Raw genomic sequence first — 23,444 nt, forward strand, 5'->3', positions numbered from 1 at the left:
CAAATCTAGTTTGATATGGACAGCCACAGGCCTCATGATTTGGCAAGGCTCTGTAACACACATGGCCTGCAGCAATTATTTACACATGGGTTTTCAGTGCCAGAGTGTTCATCGGTACTCACTCCCTTAGTTGTTTCTGCTTTTCATTTCTAAATAGAATAGAGCTGCAACATCAGGTCCAGAAAGGCATTTCCGTTCTTTACTTTACTCGGTGTTGAGACACGCTGTCACAAACAACCTCACTGGGTGGATTAAGATGCTGGAGGAGGTTAAATAAGACTTAAGCTCCCAAGCGTGTTATGTTTACGCCTTCCTTATATATGAAAGACTTGTCATGCTTTACCCATAAATTATCATTACCCTCTGGAACAGTAAACTGAGCATCACAGAAAATGAAGTCCATTGAAGTACTACTTATCTCCACTTTCACAATGCAGAGTAATGGCATATGAGCTCATAATTAACTTTGGAGGGTAATGTTAATTAAGTCAAGAATATAAATAAGTAGAGAACCTGTGGGACATTCTTACCACTCTTCTTTAGGAGCATTAAAGAGCTGTCAAGACGACTGAGACGGTCATGCAGCATAGTCTCACACAGCTGTTTCATGTGTTGTTTCCCATGCTAAGCCGAACTGCACCTCTCACCATCTGTATGGCTCCGTTCACAAACATGCTTATTTGTTTTTAAAATAAACTAACTTGACCTGAAGTCAAATATGCACACACAGGCACTTTGTGTTTATATCAGTTGCTGTGTGAAAAAAATAGTGCTCCAAATATGGATGGATTCATAAAATTGCTTGGAACTTTCACAGAGAAATTCATTAAAACATGGTCCATATCCAGAATCATGCGTCTACTAGGCTACTTTTAAGTGCCTTGATCCACATTTATTGTTAGTTGCTTTTGTTAGCACTGTTTTTGGATGTCTATAGTTCCATGAAAGTGAATGAATGTAGAGTTAATTTGCAAAGAGAAAAGGAGTCTTGATGAAACCAGGCCCTGTGTTAAATGCTCAGTGGTTGAGTTTGTTTTGAAATAAAGTTTATTTAAAAGTCACTCAAGAGAGGACAGTGACATTCATGATCTCTCGTAAGAACACTGAGGATATAGGTAACTCAACATTTCGAAAAAAGTGGCCACTGTTTTTATTGTAGCCTATGCACTAACATAAATCCTTCAACCACTAGGCTTACTAGGTTTTTACTGTTGACTTGGAGAACTTTGTTGTTCGTCCACTTTTACAACAGTAGATGGCAGTAGAGAACTGACCTGGTAGAGTGAATGGTTTGCTCCTCTGCTCACTCACAAATGAGATGTGATAGCTTCGCATGGGTAATATAATAATATATTGTGTTTGACAAGAAGTGCATGAAATCATGCAAACATGTATACATACATTTATACATATATATTTAAATTCCGTACTGGCAAAGAGTGATAATAGTAGAATTATTGAATAAATGTTTTCAAAAATTGTCAGACCAAAACAGTGACTGAGTATATGAAGTGTCTCCTTTTATTTATCTAAAACATGAATTACAGATAAAACAAATAAAACAAATTTGACTAATTTCTTATTGCATTCACTAGTTGAGTTTTCAATTCACCTATTCATCAATTTTAGATTATTTATAGCACTGTATTTAATTTTGTTATCGTCTGATGGTTGTAGGGGCTCCGTATCAAAGCCGAGGAGATGGCTGTAGAAACTGCTGTATAAATAGGGGGGGGGGGGGTGTTAATACCAAATACCACAATAGCCCTGATTTCCTGATGCAACAAGATGTTTTAAGCACTCCTGTGTCATTTTTTAGAAATTTTCTTCCAAAAACCCCCCCCTACCCCCAAAATTACTTTTTTAACCCTGAAAATGCGTGTTTTTTGCCATATTTCACAACCTTTCCACTTTTGGCCTATTACAACCGACAAATATTATCATGTTGGACCATTTAATGATCTCACATGTGTCATGTTATATCGTAAGAGTACTTTGCACAATGAAAAGTCTAATGTCAAGGTCATATTGTAGGTGAAAGGTCACCGAAATGCCTTTCCCCCCCAAAAAATCAATAACATTCCCACACTTAATCAAATCATGATTCTCGTCGAAATGTGTCACAGTACTGGCAGAAAAAGTTAAGTGTCATACAACTTAAGATATTTTGTTTCTAAAAAACAGTCTCATGTGATGTGGCTTTTATTCAGTGACAAAACCCACATTCACCATAATTGAAGTTTGGCATGTCCACTACTGACGAACAAATTAACAATGGCGATTTGTATTCATGGAACAAGGTCAAAATCCAAGAAGGAACTTGAAGATGTGGCCTATATGGAAGAATCTGACCTCCCTCATGGTGTCTTGCCCCGTAAGAAGGAGATCATTGAATGCATGATGTATCTTCTTCGCCCTGCAAGGGCCGGTAAAGTCCTGCGAACCAGGTCTATGGCGGCAAAGATTCTCGCCTCTGTTTTAAAAGACCACTGGGGAGCATTGGGGAGCAATACATTGCCAGCAGAATTGAAGCCCTTTACGACTCCTACACACAGTTGCGTGTGTTGCAGTGCTGGAGACGCATCCCATTCACTTTACATGGGCTTACGTCATCCGTTGCCGAACTGAATTGTGGGTCTGTTGCGTTGCGTTTCTCCCGTCGCTCGCATTGAGAAGTTCAGCTGTTGCTGCACCGACAGACGGCACCGGCCAATCAAGCCAATCGACGGACGGCACCAACCAATCAAATTACGGTTATACTTCAAGTAATTTGCATAGCTACCATCGGGAACACCCACTTGATGGAACGCAACTGTGTGTAGAAGCCGTTATACCCGCTTCCTCGCCAATATGAATTGGCCACAGTCCAAACAAAGTGAGAAATGGAAAACTGACATGAAGGAGTACAATGGGGATATGGAAAATCTGTTGACATTTTTTGTGAGAACAAATCGGCACGAGATGGGGGGATGAGAAATGGCAGTTCTTGCATTCCATGCGTAATGGTCGCAAAGGTTACTGTGAGGAGCAGGTTGATAGAAAGTGGGAGCGAACAATGGAACGAAAGAATGCGAGGGAAAAGGCCCTGCAGGCCATGCAGAACAAGGAAGAGGAACAGAAGAGGGCTGATACAGCATTGGTTGGGTCAACATCATGGAAAGCTATGGGGGAGGCAACCATAGAGACCACCACTGAATCTACTGATAGTATCTCAGAGCAGGTAAATACAGCAGATGATACCAGAGACTTTCTAATGAGGAGACATAGCACTCAAAAAATCCTCCATAGAAATGCATGGGGCTAGTTTGTAACGCCAACATGGCCGTTGTCTACACATATCCCACCCCTTCCTCGGCAAAACGTCGACATGTGAATACATTGAGCCAATCATGTGGTGTGATGTGAATACATTGAGCCAATCATATGGTGTGTTGTGAAGACATCGTGCCAATCATGTGTTGTGAACTCGCCGCTGGAGCAAGGTTGGTGTCGTGAAGCCTTGCGCACGCGCATTTCTGCCGAATAGGATGCCCAATGAGTGCCCAAAAAGCGTTGCAATATGGCCGCCGAGTGGAGGGACTTGCCTAAAAGGACTTTGATGATACATACAACCCTGCAACTGAGCAACTCCAGTCCAAAAGGAGAAAATTACACGTTGCCACGGACACTGACAGCAATGACAGTGATAGAGAAGTTATCAGCATTTGCGTAAATCTGCTCGTAAAACATCTCCACTGCTCAAGCTGAAGTGAACCATGCAGAACATTATGACTGAGGTCAACTTTGTTTTACATTGTGCATTGTAATGATCTCTGCTTAATGTTTCTTATTGAATGTAATTCTGGATCATTTTGGGTGACCTTTGACCTTTAATATGACCTTGAAATAGGATATTTTATAATGCAAACTATTCTCATGGCATGACAATACCACATGAAAGACCATCAAAGGGCCCATAATGAACATTTCTCTACACTGAACTTAACAAAATGTTAGAAGATTGTGTTTTTTTGCAAAAAATAGGCATTTTGAGCCATTTTTGTGACCTTTGACCTAAAATATGACCTTGACACTATACCCTTTGTAGTGCAAAGTGCTCTTACGGCATTGCATGCCACATGAAATACCTAGGACCCAGCATGAACATAAATCCACTATGTACTTTGAAAGTTGGCAAAAAACACACATTTTCAGGGTTGAAAAAGTAATTTTCAGGGTAGGGGGGGGGGGGGTTTTCGGGCTTGAAATTTTTTCACATCAATGTATTCCCAAGACATGGGAGCATTAGAAAATCTGGGCTAAAGTTGAATCTGAACATTTTCATGAAATAACACCCCCCCCCTAGTATAAATTGTATTAATGTGGGACACTGCCCAATGTGGACTGGGACCCCTAAGCTCCAGTGGGTGTGGCCCTTCCCCAAACTAATGAATATCAGTGAAACTATGGGAATGCCAAGCGGTAGGGTCCAGTGATAAAAATTGGATGTAGTGGCTCCATAGATTTGACAATAGCCTACACGCATGTCCTATGAACAAAGGTCACAGGAACAGGCTACTGTCATGCCGGAAAATCTATCAATAGTTGAATATTTAATTTTAGTTGTTCTAATATTATTGGCTAGGCTACTGATGGAATTACAGTAAATGCTTGTATCTGCACTGTGTACCGTACATCAAAACAAGCCAATCGTATGCCCCTAAATGATTCATACCACGCCCCTCTTAACTCTCAAAGCCGTGAAGGGAACTGTGTAGCGTGGAGCAGCCAGCAGTGCCGCAAGCCAGGAACACCTGTCTTTCTCTCTCCACCTGAAGAGGTGGTGGCGAGTGTATCGTTGTCTTTTGTTAGCGCCCCGGAAGCATCTGGAACTTTGAAAGAGGGTGAAATGGCTTTAGAACCGCATTTCATTAAGTCCGTGTTACCCATACAGGAAATATTGCTGTCCTCAGAAGCCAATGACACAAGTTTGGCAGTGCCTACAGAAGAGAAAATTACGACATCTAGAAATTTGTTATCTGAACGGAGCCTACGAGTTCAGCAGCAAGTGCAACATACCCTCGCTCGCAAAGGAAGGCTATCATCCTACAGTAGGTTTTGACAATTACGCTTAGGCTACTCCTTCTTGTAAAGTTTCAGACATTGAGGGCAAATAACTCGTGTTTAAAAGAAGACTTGTGTTCGTCTGTGATTCCCTGTCTGACAGGTTTTGTCAGATAGCCTAAGCATTGATCATTGTTCTGACTTTTGCTCAGATAGTTTGTCAAACAAACAGGCTACCAATGGCATAGCCTAAGCTGTTTTCAATTTGGTTTCTGGTGAATTCATTGGTCAACAAACCAAGTTTGACACTTGACCAGTCAAAACAGATGGGTTAGATGTAGAGGCTGTTTACATTTGTATCACTTCTCAGGCAGCCCTCGTGTGACCAGCAGCAGTAAGAGCTTATCAAGCTATGGGATGACAAATGGACACTCCTTTCACCTGAACGTAAGTCTGACACATTGCATCAACACGCCTTCCTACAACTCTGTAATAATATAGCCTAATGAGCGATATAGCAATTCACTTTGATGCTGATGAAAGATTGGAAAAAGTGTTTGTCGTGGACCTGTTATTATGTGCCACATTCTGATTTGCTTGAGTCATTTTGGGAAACAGACTCTTCAAGCATCCAGTTGAAATAGCACACCAGTGTTCTATTTAGCACCAGATACTGAAGATATCTGAAAGTAATCTCATGTCCTTCATCATAATGGGAGACATGGATGATGCTCTCTGGAGGTCCATGTGCATAGTGAGAATGTTTTCGAGACATTATTACTACTGTAATACTACTATTATTAACAAAAAGCATACTCTATCAATCTTGTGCATATATTCTCCAAATTTGGAGGTACAAAACATGAAGGCAAATCAAAAATATAGAAATAAAATAGATATCTCTCAACAACAAAAGATTTAACCGAACATAAAACAATGTATAAAAGGAGGAAGAAGAGGACCGTTTGTAAGTAGGCCTATAGCCAATTGACACTTCAGTGTTTTTAAAAAGAGATCAAATTCGCAACAATTCTTAAGTTAGATCTACAACAATATTATCACGTACAGAGGGAGATACGCAATGCATTGACATTGGCATTGACACTGAAAACTATTGAAACTATTGAAAATTGACACTGAAACTTAGGGACAGATGGTGGACATCTATCTATTTGTATCATTTTCATCTGAATCTAGAGCTCTTTCAATGAGGTCCTGGAACCAAGCTAAGATATAGTCAAAAGAAAGGCTGTGTGCCACTTAAAAGGGACTGCACAATTATACAATCAGTTCTACAATGCCTGTGCTGAGAGAGCAAATATTTGAGATATGCTGGAACTTTTTTGTAGTGGTCTAGCCCAGTGGTAGTGTAGTGGCCTCCCCCCAGAAACCTAGCAGTGCTGTGGAAGATTGAGACAAGTGAGAAGATAAGTGTAATGGCAGGATTGGAGTCATGAATAATGAATGGTTTACAACATTACTTACTGTTTTCTACCCTCATAAAACACAAGCTAATTTGGTTGTCTTATTTGGTCTGACTGAAAGATACAATTGTGAATGATTAATAATAATGTTGATGGTGTTCAAATAATATGGCCAGAGGGTAACATACAGTACATACAAATACAGCGGTAATGATATCATGGATACTTTACTTAAGCACAGTAGTTCATCAATGAGGAAGTGAATGCAATATTCCTTGTTTAAAACAACTTTCTACCTGGCAAGTATGGACATAACCAAGTCCCAGTAATTCTCAGTGGCCAGCATTGCCAACCCATTCTCTCCATGTACTTAACATGGTGTGTTATCAGTTGTGTTGGTCAAATAACAGGAGTGGAAAGACTTCTGATATTTCTTAACCCATGTAATGGGTGCTCCGTAATGGACCTGGCCAGAGAGGAATTTTGTTCGGATTTCAAACATTTCACAACAATTAGGACTCATGCACACACATTGCCCCATAAAGCACAGTGCCCCATTCAGATCACACATGCTCCATCACGTCCAGTAACCAAGAGAAATGGGAATGCAGGCACAGAGCAAACACTTTCTATTTCAACACAATATAGAAAAAATGATGTTGTGTGCCATCTATCAGATCTCTTTAAACTTTGGGAATGTAGATTTGATCCACTGTATAGTTCCACTGTGCATGTCCAATGTAAACCTTGCCTATACAAGCTGGTCACTGACATTGATTCATTATCTATTCACATATCAACAGCTCTTTCTGTCTCCTTTTAAAACAGAAATGGCTCTAGGCATCTGCTGTAAGTGTTGTGTATGCGTCCACGTGTTTTATATTGCATGTAGGAAGATAGCCAGTTAAATGTTAAATATAGCTCTGTCCTCGAGTCTTGGCGTCTGCAGGGAAAACATGCGAGGAATGCAAGGTTGTCAGCCTGTAATATAAATGTGGTGTTTGTAGTACAACCTCATGGCCTTCCTCTATACAGATCTGTTCCATGTCGGGATCAGTGTGCCTTTAGGTTCATATCGGCTCACCACGACGGATATGTCAGTCCCACACTGGTTTTTCCTTTGTCATTGTCACACACCTAGTCTCATGGCGTTTTGTATATATTTGTGTATGCAAATGGTGGAAAAAACCCAGTAACTGGAGAATAACAATAAAAGAAGGGTTCTGATAAGAACAGCAGGAAACAAAACCATTGTTTACAGCCATCCATTTTTCTTGAATTCCAAGTTATGTCAAATAAATCACAGCTTAGCATCATTTGAATAAACATTAGCAGTGCTTTTCTATGTGCAGTGGTATTTTCTGTAGTTAATTCTCAGACCCCTGTTTATATCTGTTATATGCTAGAATATGAATTATGCTCTGTATGATGACTTTTGACTTAATTGTTGTGTAGTTTTACATGCCTTTCAAATTGAATACAAAGGTCATACATTATGTTTTTTCAATCATATGTATTATTGATTCAGTGTGGAAATAATGCAGCATGGTGAAGCTACTGATATGCATTATGTATTAAGAGTGGAAACTGTGTTGTGTCCATAATGTTGGAGTGAGAACTATGATCAGGCATGGTGCAGATGAGTGTTCATAAAGCATTCTTCCACTATTACAGCGTAATCATTCTCACGGCCGACTCGTCACTTATGATGGTGGCAACACCTTCAGCTGGAAGGTGGGCGTCAAGAGTCCAATGCAGCGCGTGGACGTGACTCCGGACGCCAGCCCTGTCCTCTTGCGGGCCCATCTGGGCCAGAGGGCACAGGGCCACAGCCAGGGCACCAGCTGGGCAAACGGCTCCTTCACCATGCCCGCTGCGCGTCCCTCTGTCATGGAGCAGAGCCCCCGGACGCTGGCGCCGCCCTCCCACCGCTACGCCCACTCCGAGGTCGTCCGCGGGACCCGCTTGTACAGCACCATCCATGGAGCCGTGAACCGGCCGCCCAACCAGCCCCTGTCCCAGCCCAGGCCCCGGCCTAGACCTGCGGCGCCGCGGGAGGATTTCCTGGTGCACAGCACCCCCTACAGGAGCACAGAGGACCAGCGGGTGACCATGGGCTCGTATGGGACACACAGGCAGACTGGGGGGCAGCTAGGGTGGCAGACAGGGGGACCATCTGAGGGGCAGTCTGGGGTGGGCGGCCAGGACACAGGCAGCCTGGCCTGGCTGAACCAGGTGACAGTGAGGAGGGACAGCCACCGGACGGATGGGGAGAGGCGCGAGTCCTTCCCGGGATCTGTGGTCAGCATGGAGCTGGATACCAGCGTGATAAAGGCTGCAGTTGGACAACAGGCTCAGCAGACAGCAGTCACCGAACGGTTAGCTATTTTGTTGACACAGAGAGTATAGTAGTCATTTCACGAATGATTCACCGTGTGTAGGAATATGTGAAATTGGCAGAGGCAGGAATGTGTTGTTATGTCTCATGTCTCCCACATCATGCTTCTTAGGAAAGCTGAGGGGCAGGGCACTGCGATGACTGTGGAGAAAGCCATCAGCCTTCTGGCACAGGACGACGTGGATGTGCAGGTTTCTGCCGCCTGCTTCCTGCAACATCACTGTTTCAACAGTGCTGAGGCCAAGAAGAAGGTAACACAACAAGACAGCTCTGTCTCTGTCTCTGATAGTATAATTACAAAGTAAAAAGAAGTTACTACTACAGTACATAAAAAATAGTAAATAGTAGTTATACTAGTAAATAGCAAGGTCGTGGTAAATAGTAGCCTGGCAGGCCATCCTATATCATTGAAATGTATAGTCTGGAATCGAACCATTCACCTCACTTAATCCAAGGGGCGGGCAGAGAATTGTCTTTCAAACTGCCTAGGCATGCAATAGGCCAGCGCTACGACCAATCAGAACAAAGAGCAGGATGACGTGGCCAGAGCAATGAAAACAGTGAACGGGGAAGTAAACTTTTACCGTATCCGGTTGGCAAAACGACAAATACATCCTTCTTCGAAAGGAATGACTTAAGTGCATTGTGTTGCTCAACTTTCAAAGAAAAGCACAAGTCCAACTCCTCCAAAGTTGACGCCAACGCCGATTCATTCAAGCCACCTTCCTTGTTGCTACCATCGCAGGACTGTCGTCTTTCTGTTAAGCCCGCCTTAAGACTCTCTAACAAAATAGAGCGCTGTGATTGGATGACGTGGGTGTAGGGTGCGTCTAGATTTCTAGGCTAGGTAAATAGTGCGTATTAAGGTTTTGTGAGTTTATCCTACAAAAAAGGAAATTGTTTAGCTACCTCTTATTCTTTGCTGTTATGTAATAGCTATATAATTAAGTACTAAATGTGGGCCTTTCTGTAGGTCTCTTACTTGCATGGCATCCAGAAGCTGCTTGCCCTTCTGCAAAGTGACAGTGAGGAGCTGGAGCACGCTGCCTCCGGGGCTCTGCGGAACATCGTCTACGAGAGCAACCAGAACAAGATGGAGGTGAGGGACTGCGAGGGTGTACCGGCCATCCTGAGCCTGCTCACAACAAGCAGAGACACAGACACCCGAAGACAACTCACAGGTGAGATTGAGGTTTGGGTGGACAGTGACCTTGGTCAACCGCAAATCAGATGAATTTGGAATTTTCCAATTGATATTACATTAAATGACGTATTTGACAATACCAACAATGGTCTAGTGGTTAAGGATCTGGGTTTCCAATTAAATCAGTGGAGGGTCATGAATCAGTGGAGGGTCATTAGCTCAGTCCCAGAGCTGTAAACATTGTGCCCCTGAGCAAGACACATAACCCTGAGCTGCCCCAGAAAGACTGCCTTTAGTTGCAGTAAATGCTACCAAATGGATTTCTCCTGAGTTTGGTCATATTGTCTTATTGTGTCATCTGAGTGTGGTCATATTGTCTTATTGTGTCATCTGAGTGTGGTCATATTGTCTTATTGTGTCATCTGAGTTTGGTCATATTGTCTTATTGTGTCATCTGAGTTTGGTCATATTGTCTTATTGTGTCATCTGAGTGTGGTCATATTGTCTTATTGTGTCATCTGAGTGTGGTCATATTGTCTTATTGTGTCATCTGAGTTTGGTCATATTGTCTTATTGTGTCATCTGAGTGTGGTCATATTGTCTTATTGTGTCATCTGAGTGTGGTCATATTGTCTTATTGTGTCATCTGAGTTTGGTCATATTGTCTTATTGTGTCATCTGAGTTTGGTCATATTGTCTTATTGTGTCATCTGAGTGTGGTCATATTGTCTTATTGTGTCATCTGAGTGTGGTCATATTGTCTTATTGTGTCATCTGAGTTTGGTCATATTGTCTTATTGTGTCATCTGAGTGTGGTCATATTGTCTTATTGTGTCATCTGAGTGTGGTCATATTGGTCATATTTGGTCTTATTGTGTGTTGATGTCTCATCACGCTGCATTCCTAGTAATTGTTGACTCATCGTGTCTTTCCAGGACTGTTATGGAACCTGTCCTCCCACGACCAACTGAAGGAGTATCTTCTCCGAGAGGCCCTGACCACTCTCACAGAGTCTGTGATGGTGCCGTGCTCCGGCATCAACGAAGGAGAAAATCCCAAAGAGGACCTCTTGGCTGATGCAGAGGTCTTCTACAACACCACAGGCTGCTTACGGTAGGTCAGACCAAGAGAAGATGACCATTTGTTGCAGCATTTGTATTTGCATTAGCCCATACAAATGGGCTGCCCAGATAACGCTGTAGTATTTGAATGGAACCATATGTAGGCATTTGATTATGTGCAGATCATTTTATTTTACTTTGTTTTGTAAGATATCAGATCAGGGCCAGTTTGACATGTTCATGCCCTTTTTCGGTCAGCTGCAGTCCACCATGCATTTTATGTTTGGAGATGAGGTGCCCGTTTGTCTCGACGTGTCTAGATGTGGGTCCTACCCTCTCACACAATGTTTCATGTCTGTGTGATATTTATCATGAGGTTGAGTAAGTGGGCTGTGTCCCTCAAAGCTTCTGAATATACAGTTGAGGATCAACCCTATCAAAGATGATTACATGAATGCCACAAACAAAAAGTAGCACAGATGACACACTGAATTACATTTCTGGATTACTAAAAAAGTATATGATAACTTATTTTGACAGATAAAAGCAACTAATACCTCCCCTCACATATTCTGTGATTCTTTTGATGAATCATTTCCTATTCATATTTGCTGTATGTGCGCAAGAGGCGTATCGGGTTGTGGTAAAGGGATCTTCCTTTTTCGAAACTGTTGATTATGTATTATGTTTGAGACTCCTTTGAGCCAGAGTCCTTTTACAAAGGAGTGATCTCAGGAGTGCACTGAAAGAAAACAGAGGCCTTAGGATAAATTGCTAATATAAAGTGTGTGTAAATCACTACCGGTTTACGACATCGCACCACGCAGCCCCAGCAGGCTTACATCCCAGCCCAACCCTGTGAAGGGAGACACACCCAAACAAGCTGATCAAACAGTGAGAGGAGTACTGTGCGGAAATCTGGCACTTAGCCTAGTCTGTCAGCCAGCCACAAACAAAACCTGCCCTGTAGTAACAAGACCTGTTGTCCTAGCAACACTGCCGGGACCTGAATAATTTACTTCCGTATCGGTTTCAGAAGTCTCAGGAGCCAATGTTTTTAGACACACACCCTTTTATTTACCTGAAGAGCGATTGCTTTGAGGCTACTCAGTATTCCGACTGTGTCTGCCCTGGCTGATGTAATCATTAATAGGGTCCTGTCCGTTTGTTTGCTTGTTCAGTACCCCTTTGGTTTAGGACTGAAATGGCACACTAGCAGTGCTCTTATCTGTTACTTTCAGTCGAGGATGACTATTGGCTCTAATTCCATAAAAACATTCAGTAGAAGAATGTCCTTTTTATTGAGATTTCAGGTTTCCCTTTAATAGTAAGCAGCTTTGGCTTTCATCTTCTTTAAAGTAGCACACAGTTCCCACAGCATCTGTGATGTCCTGATTTTAAAGTAGTTATTTTTCTTTAAGTCAATGGAATAGCTATGCTATGTGGTTGCTAAAGCTACCACTCCTTCTTCCATGATAGCGATTAGGACTGCCAGGAGGAGAGTCTGGATGAGCCTCCAGATAAGGTCTCCAGCCTCCAGATAACGAGATTCTTTTCAGGCACGTTGGGATGTTGGAGTCAGAGGTGATTTTATTACAAGACTGACCCTTGACCACATAGATTATGGGCACTTTTTAGTGGCTGGCTGGTGTTGCTGAGATTAGAATAGACTATTTGATGGGCGTTGGATTCTAACCGCATGGTAACATTGTGATGGATTAGGAAGTTATGTAATAAACGATCATAGAGTTGCTACTGAGGAGCCCGACTGGAGGCTAGAAGGGGGGGGGGGGGTGGGAGTTGCTACCGAGGAGCCCGACTGGAGGCTAGAAGGGGGGGGGGGGGTGGGAGTTGCTACCGAGGAGCCCGACTGGAGGCTAGAAGGGGGGGGGGGGGTGGGAGTTGCTACCGAGGAGCCCGACTGGAGGCTAGAAGGGGGGGGGGGGGTGGGAGTTGCTACCGAGGAGCCCGACTGGAGGCTAGAAGGGGGGGGGGGGGGTGGGAGTTGCTACTGAGGAGCCCGACTGGAGGCTAGAAGGGGGGGGGGGGTGGGAGTTGCTACCGAGGAGCCCGACTGGAGGCTAGAAGGGGGGGGGGGGTGGGAGTTGCTACTGAGGAGCCCGACTGGAGGCTAGAAGGGGGGGGGGGGGGTGGGAGTTGCTACTGAGGAGCCCGACTGGAGCCTAGAAGACTCTGAAAGTCAGTCAGTGGGTGAATGCTGATGCCGTAGGCTGATGGTGCTGAAGCAGTACAGAGGGTGATAATGGCATCCCCAGAATGCTGCTTTTGTCCTGGCTTTGTCCAGACTCAGAATGAGGTCATGCCTTTGTTCAACTAGCATGTTACAGTAGGGGGTTTAGAACAGGATGGGCCCAGTGCCAAAATCACTTCTATCCAGCTCAGGCGAGGAGGAGAATGTAAGATCTCATACATGTATGTGATGTCGATGTTACTTGTTACCCCCTGGAGTTTATGTGCATGTGCTGGAGTTAGCATTTAAGTACAATGCTTAAGAACGATCCACAGGTTGTGCAATGTCAGGTCATCATTTTTATAGCTTAGAAGTATCTTCCGTCAAAAGTTGATTCAACTTCAGTTTTCACGCAGAAGCAATGAACCCAACAAGCCAGAAAGGGTTAAATAGTGTTGTTCCCCTCCTAACATGCTCCAAGCATGACGGCACCTACTGTTATTCTGCCCTATGTATCCCATAATGATAATGAAGCCAGTATCTATTGGGCGTTTCAAAACATTAAGGGCTGTCCACCCACTCACCACCTCTTGCTGTTACTGCTGCATCACCTTCCCCAGTCCGACCTCAATGTTTGATGTAGTGAAGGAAATAATTCTGTATTCATATTTCATGTGAATAGTTTAATGATTCAAGTCTTTATGACTTGAAAAGGGGGATTTGAAAGTGTTGTGAATCAGCCTCATTTCTGTAAATGTACATACTGTGTAGTTCTTATGGTCATTTGTGATTTTTGTACCCATGTGTACCATGTGTGTGTGTCTTTGGTCTGTATGCAGTGTATCCATTGTTTATCCTTGAATGATTAGAATTCAGTAGGCACTGTCTAGGGACCTCTTGGCTTATCCTCAGGTGTGACTCTCTATTGTATAGACTAGAGAGCAAGGATGGGGGAGCAGACCTCCTATTGTCACCATTTGGCCATGAGCAAGTTGGGGTGTTAAAACAATATGTTGCCAGGCCTTTGAAGCTTAATTAAAGAATAATAAAGCTGACCAGGCCTGATGACACAACAACAAGAGACCACATCCCCACACACCACACCTTTACCTTACATATTCATACTAGTAGGTCACTCGCTCTCTTTGTGTGTAACTTTAAATATGGTCTCTGTTAGTCAGAGAAGTCAGAGAAATACTGAGAATCTGGTGGAAACCCATGATGGGGTGACCCAAACATGTACCTCTCTCCCTTGAGGGGCACTGGCCCCTCATTGAAAAGAATAAAGCCTGGATCCCGTGATCGTGCATCGTCCTGATTGAGTCTTAAGAGAAATATGGTAGTAAAAATATACTATCAGTAGCGAGCGGCTCAGAGGAGTGATATGGAAATAAAATATTACAAAACATTTTGAGATTTGTCTCTGAGTACTGAGCATTGATATTATTTTCTTGTAACTTTCTTGATGATTCAGGGATTCATATATATATTTGTATCATTATTACTAACTAGGGCACAATTCAAGATGATCCTGTTTTTATTTCCATAAGTACTGCTAGCAATATGAAATTGTGTGTTATTATTTATTTTATTTCTTTTAGTCACTTGACGTTTGACTTCATGTGTTTCTCACCTCTCCAGCAACCTCAGCTCATCGGGCCCTGATGGCCGTAAAGCCATGCGAGAGACAACTGGCCTCATCGATGCTCTGATCTACTACGTACGAGGGACCATCGCTGACTACCAGCCCGATGACAAGGTCTTAACATACACATCTGCACCTTTCCACATCCCGCCTCACATGCATTGGCTGAGTAGCTTTGTGATGTCTGGGATTTTCATATGCTTTTGATTAGACTCGTGCTGTCATTTGTCTGCTTCATGTTTTTGAAGTACTACTTCTGATATTGACTCCCTCACTCAACTGGTATTCGTGTGAGCAGACAACAGAGAATTGCGTGTGCATTCTGCACAACCTCTCCTACCAACTGGAGGCCGAGCTCCCACTGAGGTACGCCGGAGACCTTTACACGACGCGAGACGCCGCCACGATCAAGACCAAAACCCCAGGCTGTTTCCCAGGCAGGAGTGTTGAGATTGTAGAGGTAAACAGCTGTGCCTTACCCCTAAAATACTACTCACTGTTCTAGGAAAAAGCCCAAAACTCTTTTTAGCATTTCAGACATTGCTCTTGTATAGAGATTGTCTCGGGGTGTTGTTGTGGTGTTTGACCTGCTATGTGCCTCAATGTTCCTTTTCAGCAGCAGGGGCACCAGCGCCCCCTGCTGGAAGACAAGTCCAACCCCAGCGGGGCCGAGTGGCTCTGGAGCGCCATCACCACACGCATGTACCTGTCACTCATCGCCCGCAGCAGCCGCCAGTGCACGCAGGAGGCGTCGGTGGGAGCCCTGCAGAACCTGACCGCTGGGAATGGAGCGGTATGGTCAAGCCCTCCAATTCATTAAAAAGGCTCGAGGAACTCTCGAGAAACAGAGAGCACTAGAGTCTAGTGTGGAGGTTTTTTTATTATTATTTTTTATAATTTTATATATTTTTATATTTTATATATTATAAGTTTATTTTACAAAAAAAAACACAAACCCTACATAACCCAACTAAGTGTAAAAGTCATGTAACATACAGTATACAAACACTATTTGAAATTATAGACAGCTTGTGAACACAAAAAACATAAAATATATAAAGGTAGTATTTGAAAAAAGGCTACATGGGACAGTTTACAGTGAGTGTGTGTGTGTGTGTGTGTGTGCATGAAATGTGAGTCGTGGTACTGTGCCATAGATATGAGAGGGAGTGGGTATGAGGTTTTGAGTATGTAGAGAGGTAGTGGGTATGAGGTTTTGAGTATGTAGAGAGGGAGTGGGTATGAGGTTTTGAGTATGTAGAGAGGGAGTGGGTATGAGGTTTTGAGTATGTAGAGAGGGAGTGGGTATGAGGTTTTAAGTATGTAGGTGAGGCTCACCAGAAGGAAGGGGAAAAAAGAATGAGTGGGGTGGGGGTGGAGCTTGGTAGAAGGGGTATTTGTCTATGGAAACTGAGGAGCAAGGTGAAAGAGCCAGTTATTTTCCGTTTATCAACAGTGCCCATGTTTGGCATTCTGAAAGCAATCCCAATGCACTTGTTCCTCTATCAATTACACAAGAGGATAATTGTTCAGTAGGTCTATAAGTAATGTCTCAAATAATTCTGCATATGAAAAGTGTTTGAAAGTGCCGTAAATGCCTTTGATTTGAGCTGTTGCTCTTGGGATTGTACCAGCAGATAGCAGAGTCACTCGCTCACGTTGTAGTGCAGAAGGAAGGGGGTCTGTCCCAGCTGAAGACGCTGCTGGAGGAGGGTGAGATGGACATCAAGAAGACCACCGTGTCCCTCCTGAGGAACCTGTCTCGCTTCCGAGAGCACCACAGTGAAATCAGTGAGTCCTGTATCCAGTCACGTGACATATTGTCTCCGTAGCTGTCCGTTGTTGAAATCCAGTGGTGCTGATATGGCTCCCATTCATGTGCCCCCCCCCCAGTCAAACAAGTGTTGCCTGAACTGATGGCCATGCTGCCCAGCTCAGACATGGGCACCGACCTCCCGATGGACGTCACCGTTTCTTTGTGCCACATCCTCATCAACCTGTGCCAGGCCGACACCCAGAGCGTCCGTGCCGTGGTCAACCATGGGGCACTGCCCAAGATCATAAGCATCAGCACAAGGGACAACGGGTGGGTCTCTCCTGTCACACACCATTCTCAAACGTGGATTTTTTATGGACTTTCTAGAAATTTCACCATCACTGATTACTATTTACTTTTGCCAAGCAGTGTCAGGGTGATTGTAATGGGCAATGGCTAAGCTGTCACACTATCTAGCTTTGACATGATTTTGCACAGCTGTCTTTAGTGTTGACGGAATAACTTAGCCTTAACCAGCTATATGTAAATGTCTATCGTCTTCTATATATGGACCCACTAGGTATGGACCCACCCGTGCTGCCCAAACAGCTGGGGTACTGCTGCACACTATGTGGAACCAAGTTGAACTCCGTGGAGCCTACAAAAAGGTGAGACTGTTACCCTGGACACTGGTATATAAAAATACCTTGATCAGAGCTAGTAGCTGTTTGTGTGTATATATATACACACAAACATCATCATAAACATTGGCCACGATTTTTGGCAGCCCTAGACAATCCTACATACAAAATGTAACAGAAGCATTTTTCCATTTTTATTCAATTTCTTTAAGTTAATCAGCAGTACTTTCAGCAGTATTTCATGACTTTCTTTTTCACATAGGTATGAGAATAAAGTGACACAGAGGTTAAATCCCCTAGTCATTTTCCAACATAGGAAAGACAAGAGAATTCACTAAATGTAAATAAAAGGAAAGTGTGTTGACAAGTCAAGGAATGGCTATAAAAACTAGGTACTTGGTTGAAAACCCCCTTATTTACAACTAAATAGTTCTAATAAACTGGAAATGTGACTAACTTTTTTGGACAAAGGCCCATGTTTATTTTGCCCCCACACACAGTTAGAAGGAGGGATGGTAAGAGAGAATGGCTATACTGAAAAGAACCCCATGGGTGAATCTCACGAAGCCTGTCAAACTGACATCAAAATATTATCTACCTCATTTGATTGATTTTTTAATTTAAGTGACTGAATAGAATGTTAACTTAATTTAATATAACTTTATTTCAATGTTATGGTAGCAAGATCCAGAATAATTCTCATTACCGATATGGTAAATGCCAACGGAGACCATTAGTAAGAAAACAATTTTTTCATTTACACAAATAAGTACATTAAATGAACAGTACTGCACATCAAAATGTATATTTTATATATTTTAAATTCCAGTTTAAATTAATTAACTCTCATTACCGAAATACAATGTGTATTGTAGAATTCAATTTTTCAAATAATCTCTTTGTTATAGATATATTTTGAACAAAACCCACTCGTGGGGCACAGTTAAGGAACATATTATAACAAGACATTTTTGTCTCTGAGAAACAACATCTTTACAATATCTATGCATTTTTATGCATTACGGTAATGAAAAGTCTGTTACGGAGGATGAGAATTTATGTTATTGAGAATGGTAATGAGAATGATTCATTTTACCAAATGAATTTCAGATACACACAGGAGAGGTGTTAAATTGCTAGTGTCACAGGAAGGGGATTTACCAGAGTGGCCGGTCAACAACCAAGAACTTTTACCATCCAAAAAATCACCAACAAAGCAACCTTTGTGGGCAAAAAAAATTCACCACTTTCGAGAGCATTTCACTGGGCTTTCAATCAGATACCTTCCGTCGTCTGTGTTTTGTTGAATTAGAACCCATGACACCTTCAGAATGCTCAACAGTGGTGTCTGGCTTCCCAGATCCACCCTCCTCCACACTCCTGATTGGTTACCAACAAATTCTTTGGGCATTCCTGTTCATTGCTGTGGCTGTTTATGATCTAATCAGCAACATAACCAGACAAACCTCAAGCCATAAAGTAGGCACCAACAACTACCACTCTGGAAACACAGCAGCAAGATTTAACACATCTCAGAGTCAATTCAGGTTGCTATGACAGCCTCAGTCATGACCACCGAGTTCCTTTTTCCTTTCTTTCATTGACCATATTTGAATACTAAAATCTAACAGAAGTGTTGTGGTCGACTTACAAAGCCTCAAACACCTATCTTCACTGTGTGTGCTTGTCAGCCACCTTGCCTTACCTCTGAAACCAGTTCTGCATACTTTAACTTTCAAAGGCTTTCTCCATCACATCATCAAAAGAGAATAGTTAGCGCAATAAAGTAGACAATGTGCTTACTCAATTGGTCTCAAAGCAGTCACATCCCTGACCCATATGTCTCTCCAATTGCAGTGGCATCCATGGCCCTAGCTCTCTCAGTTGATCTTCTCCACATCATGCCAGTTCATCCATTTTCCTTGTTTTGCTTGAGGCAATGCTGTTGAATGTCTAGTTTGCTCCTCTTGTTCTCAAAACAAGCTGGTTACCATCTGTCTTTTCTCCTGTGCTGTAGACTTACAGTACCCCACACTTTCCAACTGATACCAAGACCAAACTCTTTTCTTCTTTTCTGCTCCTGCCCAACAACATTGTACCACCTCCCTAAATTCGTCATGTTTTTCACAATAGACTGAATCACCTCGCCATCAATATACAACTTTTTTTCCACTAGTTTCCCTCTCCTAATAGATACACCTGTACATTTGCTAGGTTATATCCTTGTTATCCATTTTATCATTCAACTTGGCCGACGGATACATGGCCACAAGTACATTGGTCATGTCACCCACATAGGCCCAGATGGGAGGTATCTGAGTGCCATCCTGCACCTTTTACTGTACCTCCAACAACCAATTTGACAACCCATTATGGTGCCCTCATAATTACCTCCATTGCCATGGTGAAAACCAATGGTAGTTAAAAGAAATAAAAAGAAACCATGACATTACTGATTGACAAGAGATAGAAAAAAAAAACACAAGCAACTGATTAAAACACTATCATTGGTCTTAATGCCTGTGTTGTGGTATGCCATGCAAGTAAACTTGGCACCAAAAAATGAGACAGAATCCACAGTCAAAAACACAGAGCCAGTACAGAGCAGACCAGGCAATCGGGGCAAAATTATATCAAGGGACCGGGCGAAACTGTAGATAAAACAGTAAAGTTAGTCAAAAATCCAAGAAGATTTAACATGAAATAGGCTACGCTTGAAAAAATGATCATCTGGGGAGGACAAAGCGGAATCACAAAGCGGTATCACATCAACTGTTTTAACGCCTTTTAACAACGGGCTGAGAAACAAGTTAGTGGAGAGAACACTAGATGTTAGGTGAACCTGACTAGTAGAGGGAACAGGTCATCTTATATCAAGATCATCACCACATCATTACCACAACTCAGCTTCTCATTACCGTTATTACCCTTTAAAATGCATGGTAATGAGAAATTGGAGTAACGGTAATGAGATGTCCTTGACTAAGTTGGCAAATAACACAAAATGCTAGCAAGCTATGTAACCTTAACCTTTACACAATATTAAAGTCTTATATTGTCTTTATCATCATAAAATATAATTTCAAATATTTTTAAAAGCATTGAGTATCGCAGCATATCGGTAATGATAATCAACAGTGTAACAGAATAAAGAGAACAACTGAACTTGATTCCATTTTAAACCTTTTGTCCCAAGTGATGCATCATGGGTCTGCTTGTTAATTTAATGGAACAGTGTATTTTTATAGGCAGGCAAGTCGCATTACGGTAATGAGGAACATTTAGTGTGGACACAATATTTTTACAATAAATGTAACCTTTCCTTTTGCAAAATATCATAAATATAAATATTAACCATAAATATAGACATTTTTACACAACTTTGCATAATCTTCTTCAATTTATTTAAAAAGGATTTTTCATGAAATTAAAACAAACAGTAGAATAATGGATCCGGACACATTTCGGTAATGAGAATTCACTGTGATTTTTGGTTAAATTGCTATGAAATAGTGTTATAATGATAGTAAAAACTATCTGTCCCTATAGTATTCTTTACTTTCTTTGTAGAAAATATCATAGTTACTATAAATAAAATATTGTTTTCGGAAAATAAAACCTGGACATGTTAACCACAGCTTCATGAGAATCACCCCCATGCCTGATGAGAATTATGGTGGAGAGTGATACTGTGGGGCTGTTTTTATTCCAAAGGCCTTGGGAACATTATTATGGTGCATGGTATCATTAATTCCAAGAAAAAACATTTTCAATTTCTGCCAAGATGCTAAAGGTGGGTCATGATTGCATCATTCATCAGGTCAATAAAACAAAACATGTGTCCAGATCAAAACAAAATTTATTTACTGAGCACAAAATCAAGCTTCCACCATTGCCATCTCAGTCCCCTGATCTAAACTCCAAAGTGAGTCAAAGAGGAGAATGCACAAGTGAGGACCTAGTAATCTGGACGATCTGGAGAGATTTTGTCAAGAGGAATTATCTCAAATCCCTTGCTTTGTATTCTCCAACTTTATGGGGGTATCATAGAAGAATATTACGACCTGTTTTAAAGGCAAAGGGTGGCTTAAAGGTGCTGTAAGCGATTTTTTTTAGGCTAAAACATTTTTGGTTAAATACAGAAAACATCTCCTCACTATCCGCTAGCTGTCTGTCCCCTGAACACACTGTAAAAAAAACGCGATCTCTGTAGACAGCCCATGCTCCGCTAACGGCAACAAAAACAAACACGAAACATAACAAACAGTGTTCCAGACAATAACCGATGAGATACGCTTTCAGGGGAGTTTTAATTGCACTGGAGGGAGGGAGAGGGAGTAGCGAGCTAGCTCTGTTTTGTTTGAATGTCAACAGAAGTGACGTTGCCCAACATCGCTTATAGCACCTTTAACAAAAGAGTGCCAATTATTGTGGCCGAAGTGTTTTTGTTAAAAAATATTTATCTCTTTATGAGGTATTTTTGTGTTTATAAATACTGTGTATTCTGGTAGAATCATGTGCATGCATGCTTGCCTCTAATGTGTAGAATGTATATTAATCTTAATACTGCATATATCATACATAACTTCTCTGTTGTCTGACTGGCAGGCTGGATATCGAAAATCTGACTTCATCAACAGCCGGACTCTGAAGGCGCAGCCCGCACGTGACTGAGGGGATTCATGGGGAGCAGGACGGAGATGCGGGTGATTCCATTATGACCTCATCACGCATGACAAAGGTGTGAACGGTTCCACTGACAGGCTGTGTCACCTGAATGCTCAAACAGAAAGGGGTGTGGCACTTTTTTCCACCTCATTAGATATAGAGTGGCACAGCGAAGCCTGGGTGGGGTTGTTCGACTCTGCAGGATTTGCACCGGGTGCACGGCTCTGGTTTCAAAGCACCTGGGGACTGGCACTCCACTGACCTGTCCTCCATAAGGAGGAGTGTCCCTTTCAGAGTGGACTATGGGATGTAGCACATAGAGGAAGTAGAAAAGTGTATATTCAGAGGTAGTCACAAACACTGACTCTCACTCAGAAGTTTTCAAAAAACTCACTAGTTTTGTTGCTGAATATAAAGGATAAACGTACATCGGCAGTGACGAAGACCTTTCCAATGATTCACTGAATTTTATAGTGACTTTTGTGGATTCAGATTTATCCTTTTTGCAATGCACGTCTTAACATTTCTTGTGTTTGTTTTGCCAGCAATGAATAGTTTTGTAAGTTTGTCTGTATTTAATTAAAGATTGTTTGAATATGGTAACAATGCAAATGGTTATGGAATTTCTATTTGACAGAAAAACATCACACCACCCTTAAGATTGATGCAATAACATGAAAACTAACGGGACTAACAAGGAAACAACAATGTAGATTGAGTTGCCATGTGACATTAGACTACTTCTCATAATAAAATGTTGCTGTACGTGGTCACAGTTAATCACACCTAATGAAGGGCAGTTTGACATCACACTCTACACAGTAAAAAACAGCAGAGAAAGGATATCCAAAGGCATGGCCCCAGTGGCTACATGTCCCCATCCAAACAAGCCTGGACAAGCTACTTCTACAGCAACACCGATCTCAAACCTGAGCAGGCCACAGTGGAACATTAGTCATGCCGTTGAAAGGAGTTTCGTGAAGACCTGTGAAAGATTAAATGAAGCGAAGCAGGCTCTTAACGTCTGCTTTAGATACGGAAGCATATTAGGGCCACATGACGAGAAAATATTTTTGAAAATTCCGAGATAAAAGTCAAAATTTTCGAGAATCAAAGTCAAAATTTCTGACTTTAATCTCAGAAATTATTTCTGACTTTGTTTCTCGAAAATTTGACTTTTATCTAAAAAATTTTGACTTTTTTTCTCAGAAATTCTAACTTTAATTTCAGAAAATATTTCTGACTTTGTTTCTCGAAAATGTTGACTTTTATCTCGAAAAAATGTTGACTTTTATCTCTGAATTTTCAAAAATATTTTCTCTTCATGTGGCCCTAATATGCTTCCGTAGCTTTAGCATCCTCTTGCTGGCATTAGTGAGTTACCAAACTCGTCTATATAGCCAAATGTCTGTATGAAGAAAATGTTCAAAATGCTAAATGAAACGATAGTGCCACTGTGGAACTAACGGCAAC

At 42.0% G+C, this 23,444-nt stretch overlaps 1 protein-coding gene across 4 annotated transcripts; it reads left to right on the forward strand.

Moving 5' to 3' along the window:
• Positions 1-4,774: 4,774 nt before the first annotated feature.
• Positions 4,775-22,560, forward strand: pkp2 (plakophilin 2). Of its 4 annotated transcripts, none has more exons than XM_076296428.1 (13): positions 4,775-5,090; positions 5,414-5,490; positions 8,142-8,845; positions 8,978-9,116; positions 9,839-10,046; positions 10,945-11,122; positions 14,903-15,020; positions 15,205-15,366; positions 15,523-15,699; positions 16,541-16,697; positions 16,800-16,992; positions 17,243-17,330; positions 21,912-22,560. In XM_076296428.1, the coding sequence occupies exons 1-13, from the start codon at positions 4,889-4,891 to the stop codon at positions 21,975-21,977; spliced, it is 2,469 nt and encodes an 822-aa protein (XP_076152543.1). In that variant the 5' UTR covers positions 4,775-4,888; the 3' UTR covers positions 21,978-22,560. The 4 variants fall into 4 exon arrangements, with proteins under 4 accessions (XP_076152543.1, XP_076152544.1, XP_076152546.1 ...); XM_076296429.1 differs by having other exon boundaries at positions 16,544-16,697; XM_076296431.1 differs by having other exon boundaries at positions 15,526-15,699.
• Positions 22,561-23,444: the final 884 nt, after the last annotated feature.

Source organism: Alosa pseudoharengus, unplaced genomic scaffold (genome assembly GCF_046254945.1).
Source record: "Alosa pseudoharengus isolate Yale_2024_CS ecotype anadromous, Long Island Sound unplaced genomic scaffold, YU_APseudo_1.1 YU_APseudo_1.1_scf_20, whole genome shotgun sequence".
NCBI classification, from domain to species: Eukaryota; Metazoa; Chordata; class Actinopteri; order Clupeiformes; family Clupeidae; genus Alosa; species Alosa pseudoharengus.

Bases quoted from the DNA above. Each gene is read 5' to 3' on its own strand.
- pkp2 (XM_076296428.1), top strand. From the start codon at position 4,889: ATGGCTTTAGAACCGCATTTCATTAAGTCCGTGTTACCCATACAGGAA. The intron at 8,846-8,977 runs GTTAGCTATTTT...CATGCTTCTTAG, and splicing joins CAGACAGCAGTCACCGAACG to GAAAGCTGAGGGGCAGGGCA. The intron at 16,993-17,242 runs GTGGGTCTCTCC...TGGACCCACTAG, and splicing joins ATCAGCACAAGGGACAACGG to GTATGGACCCACCCGTGCTG.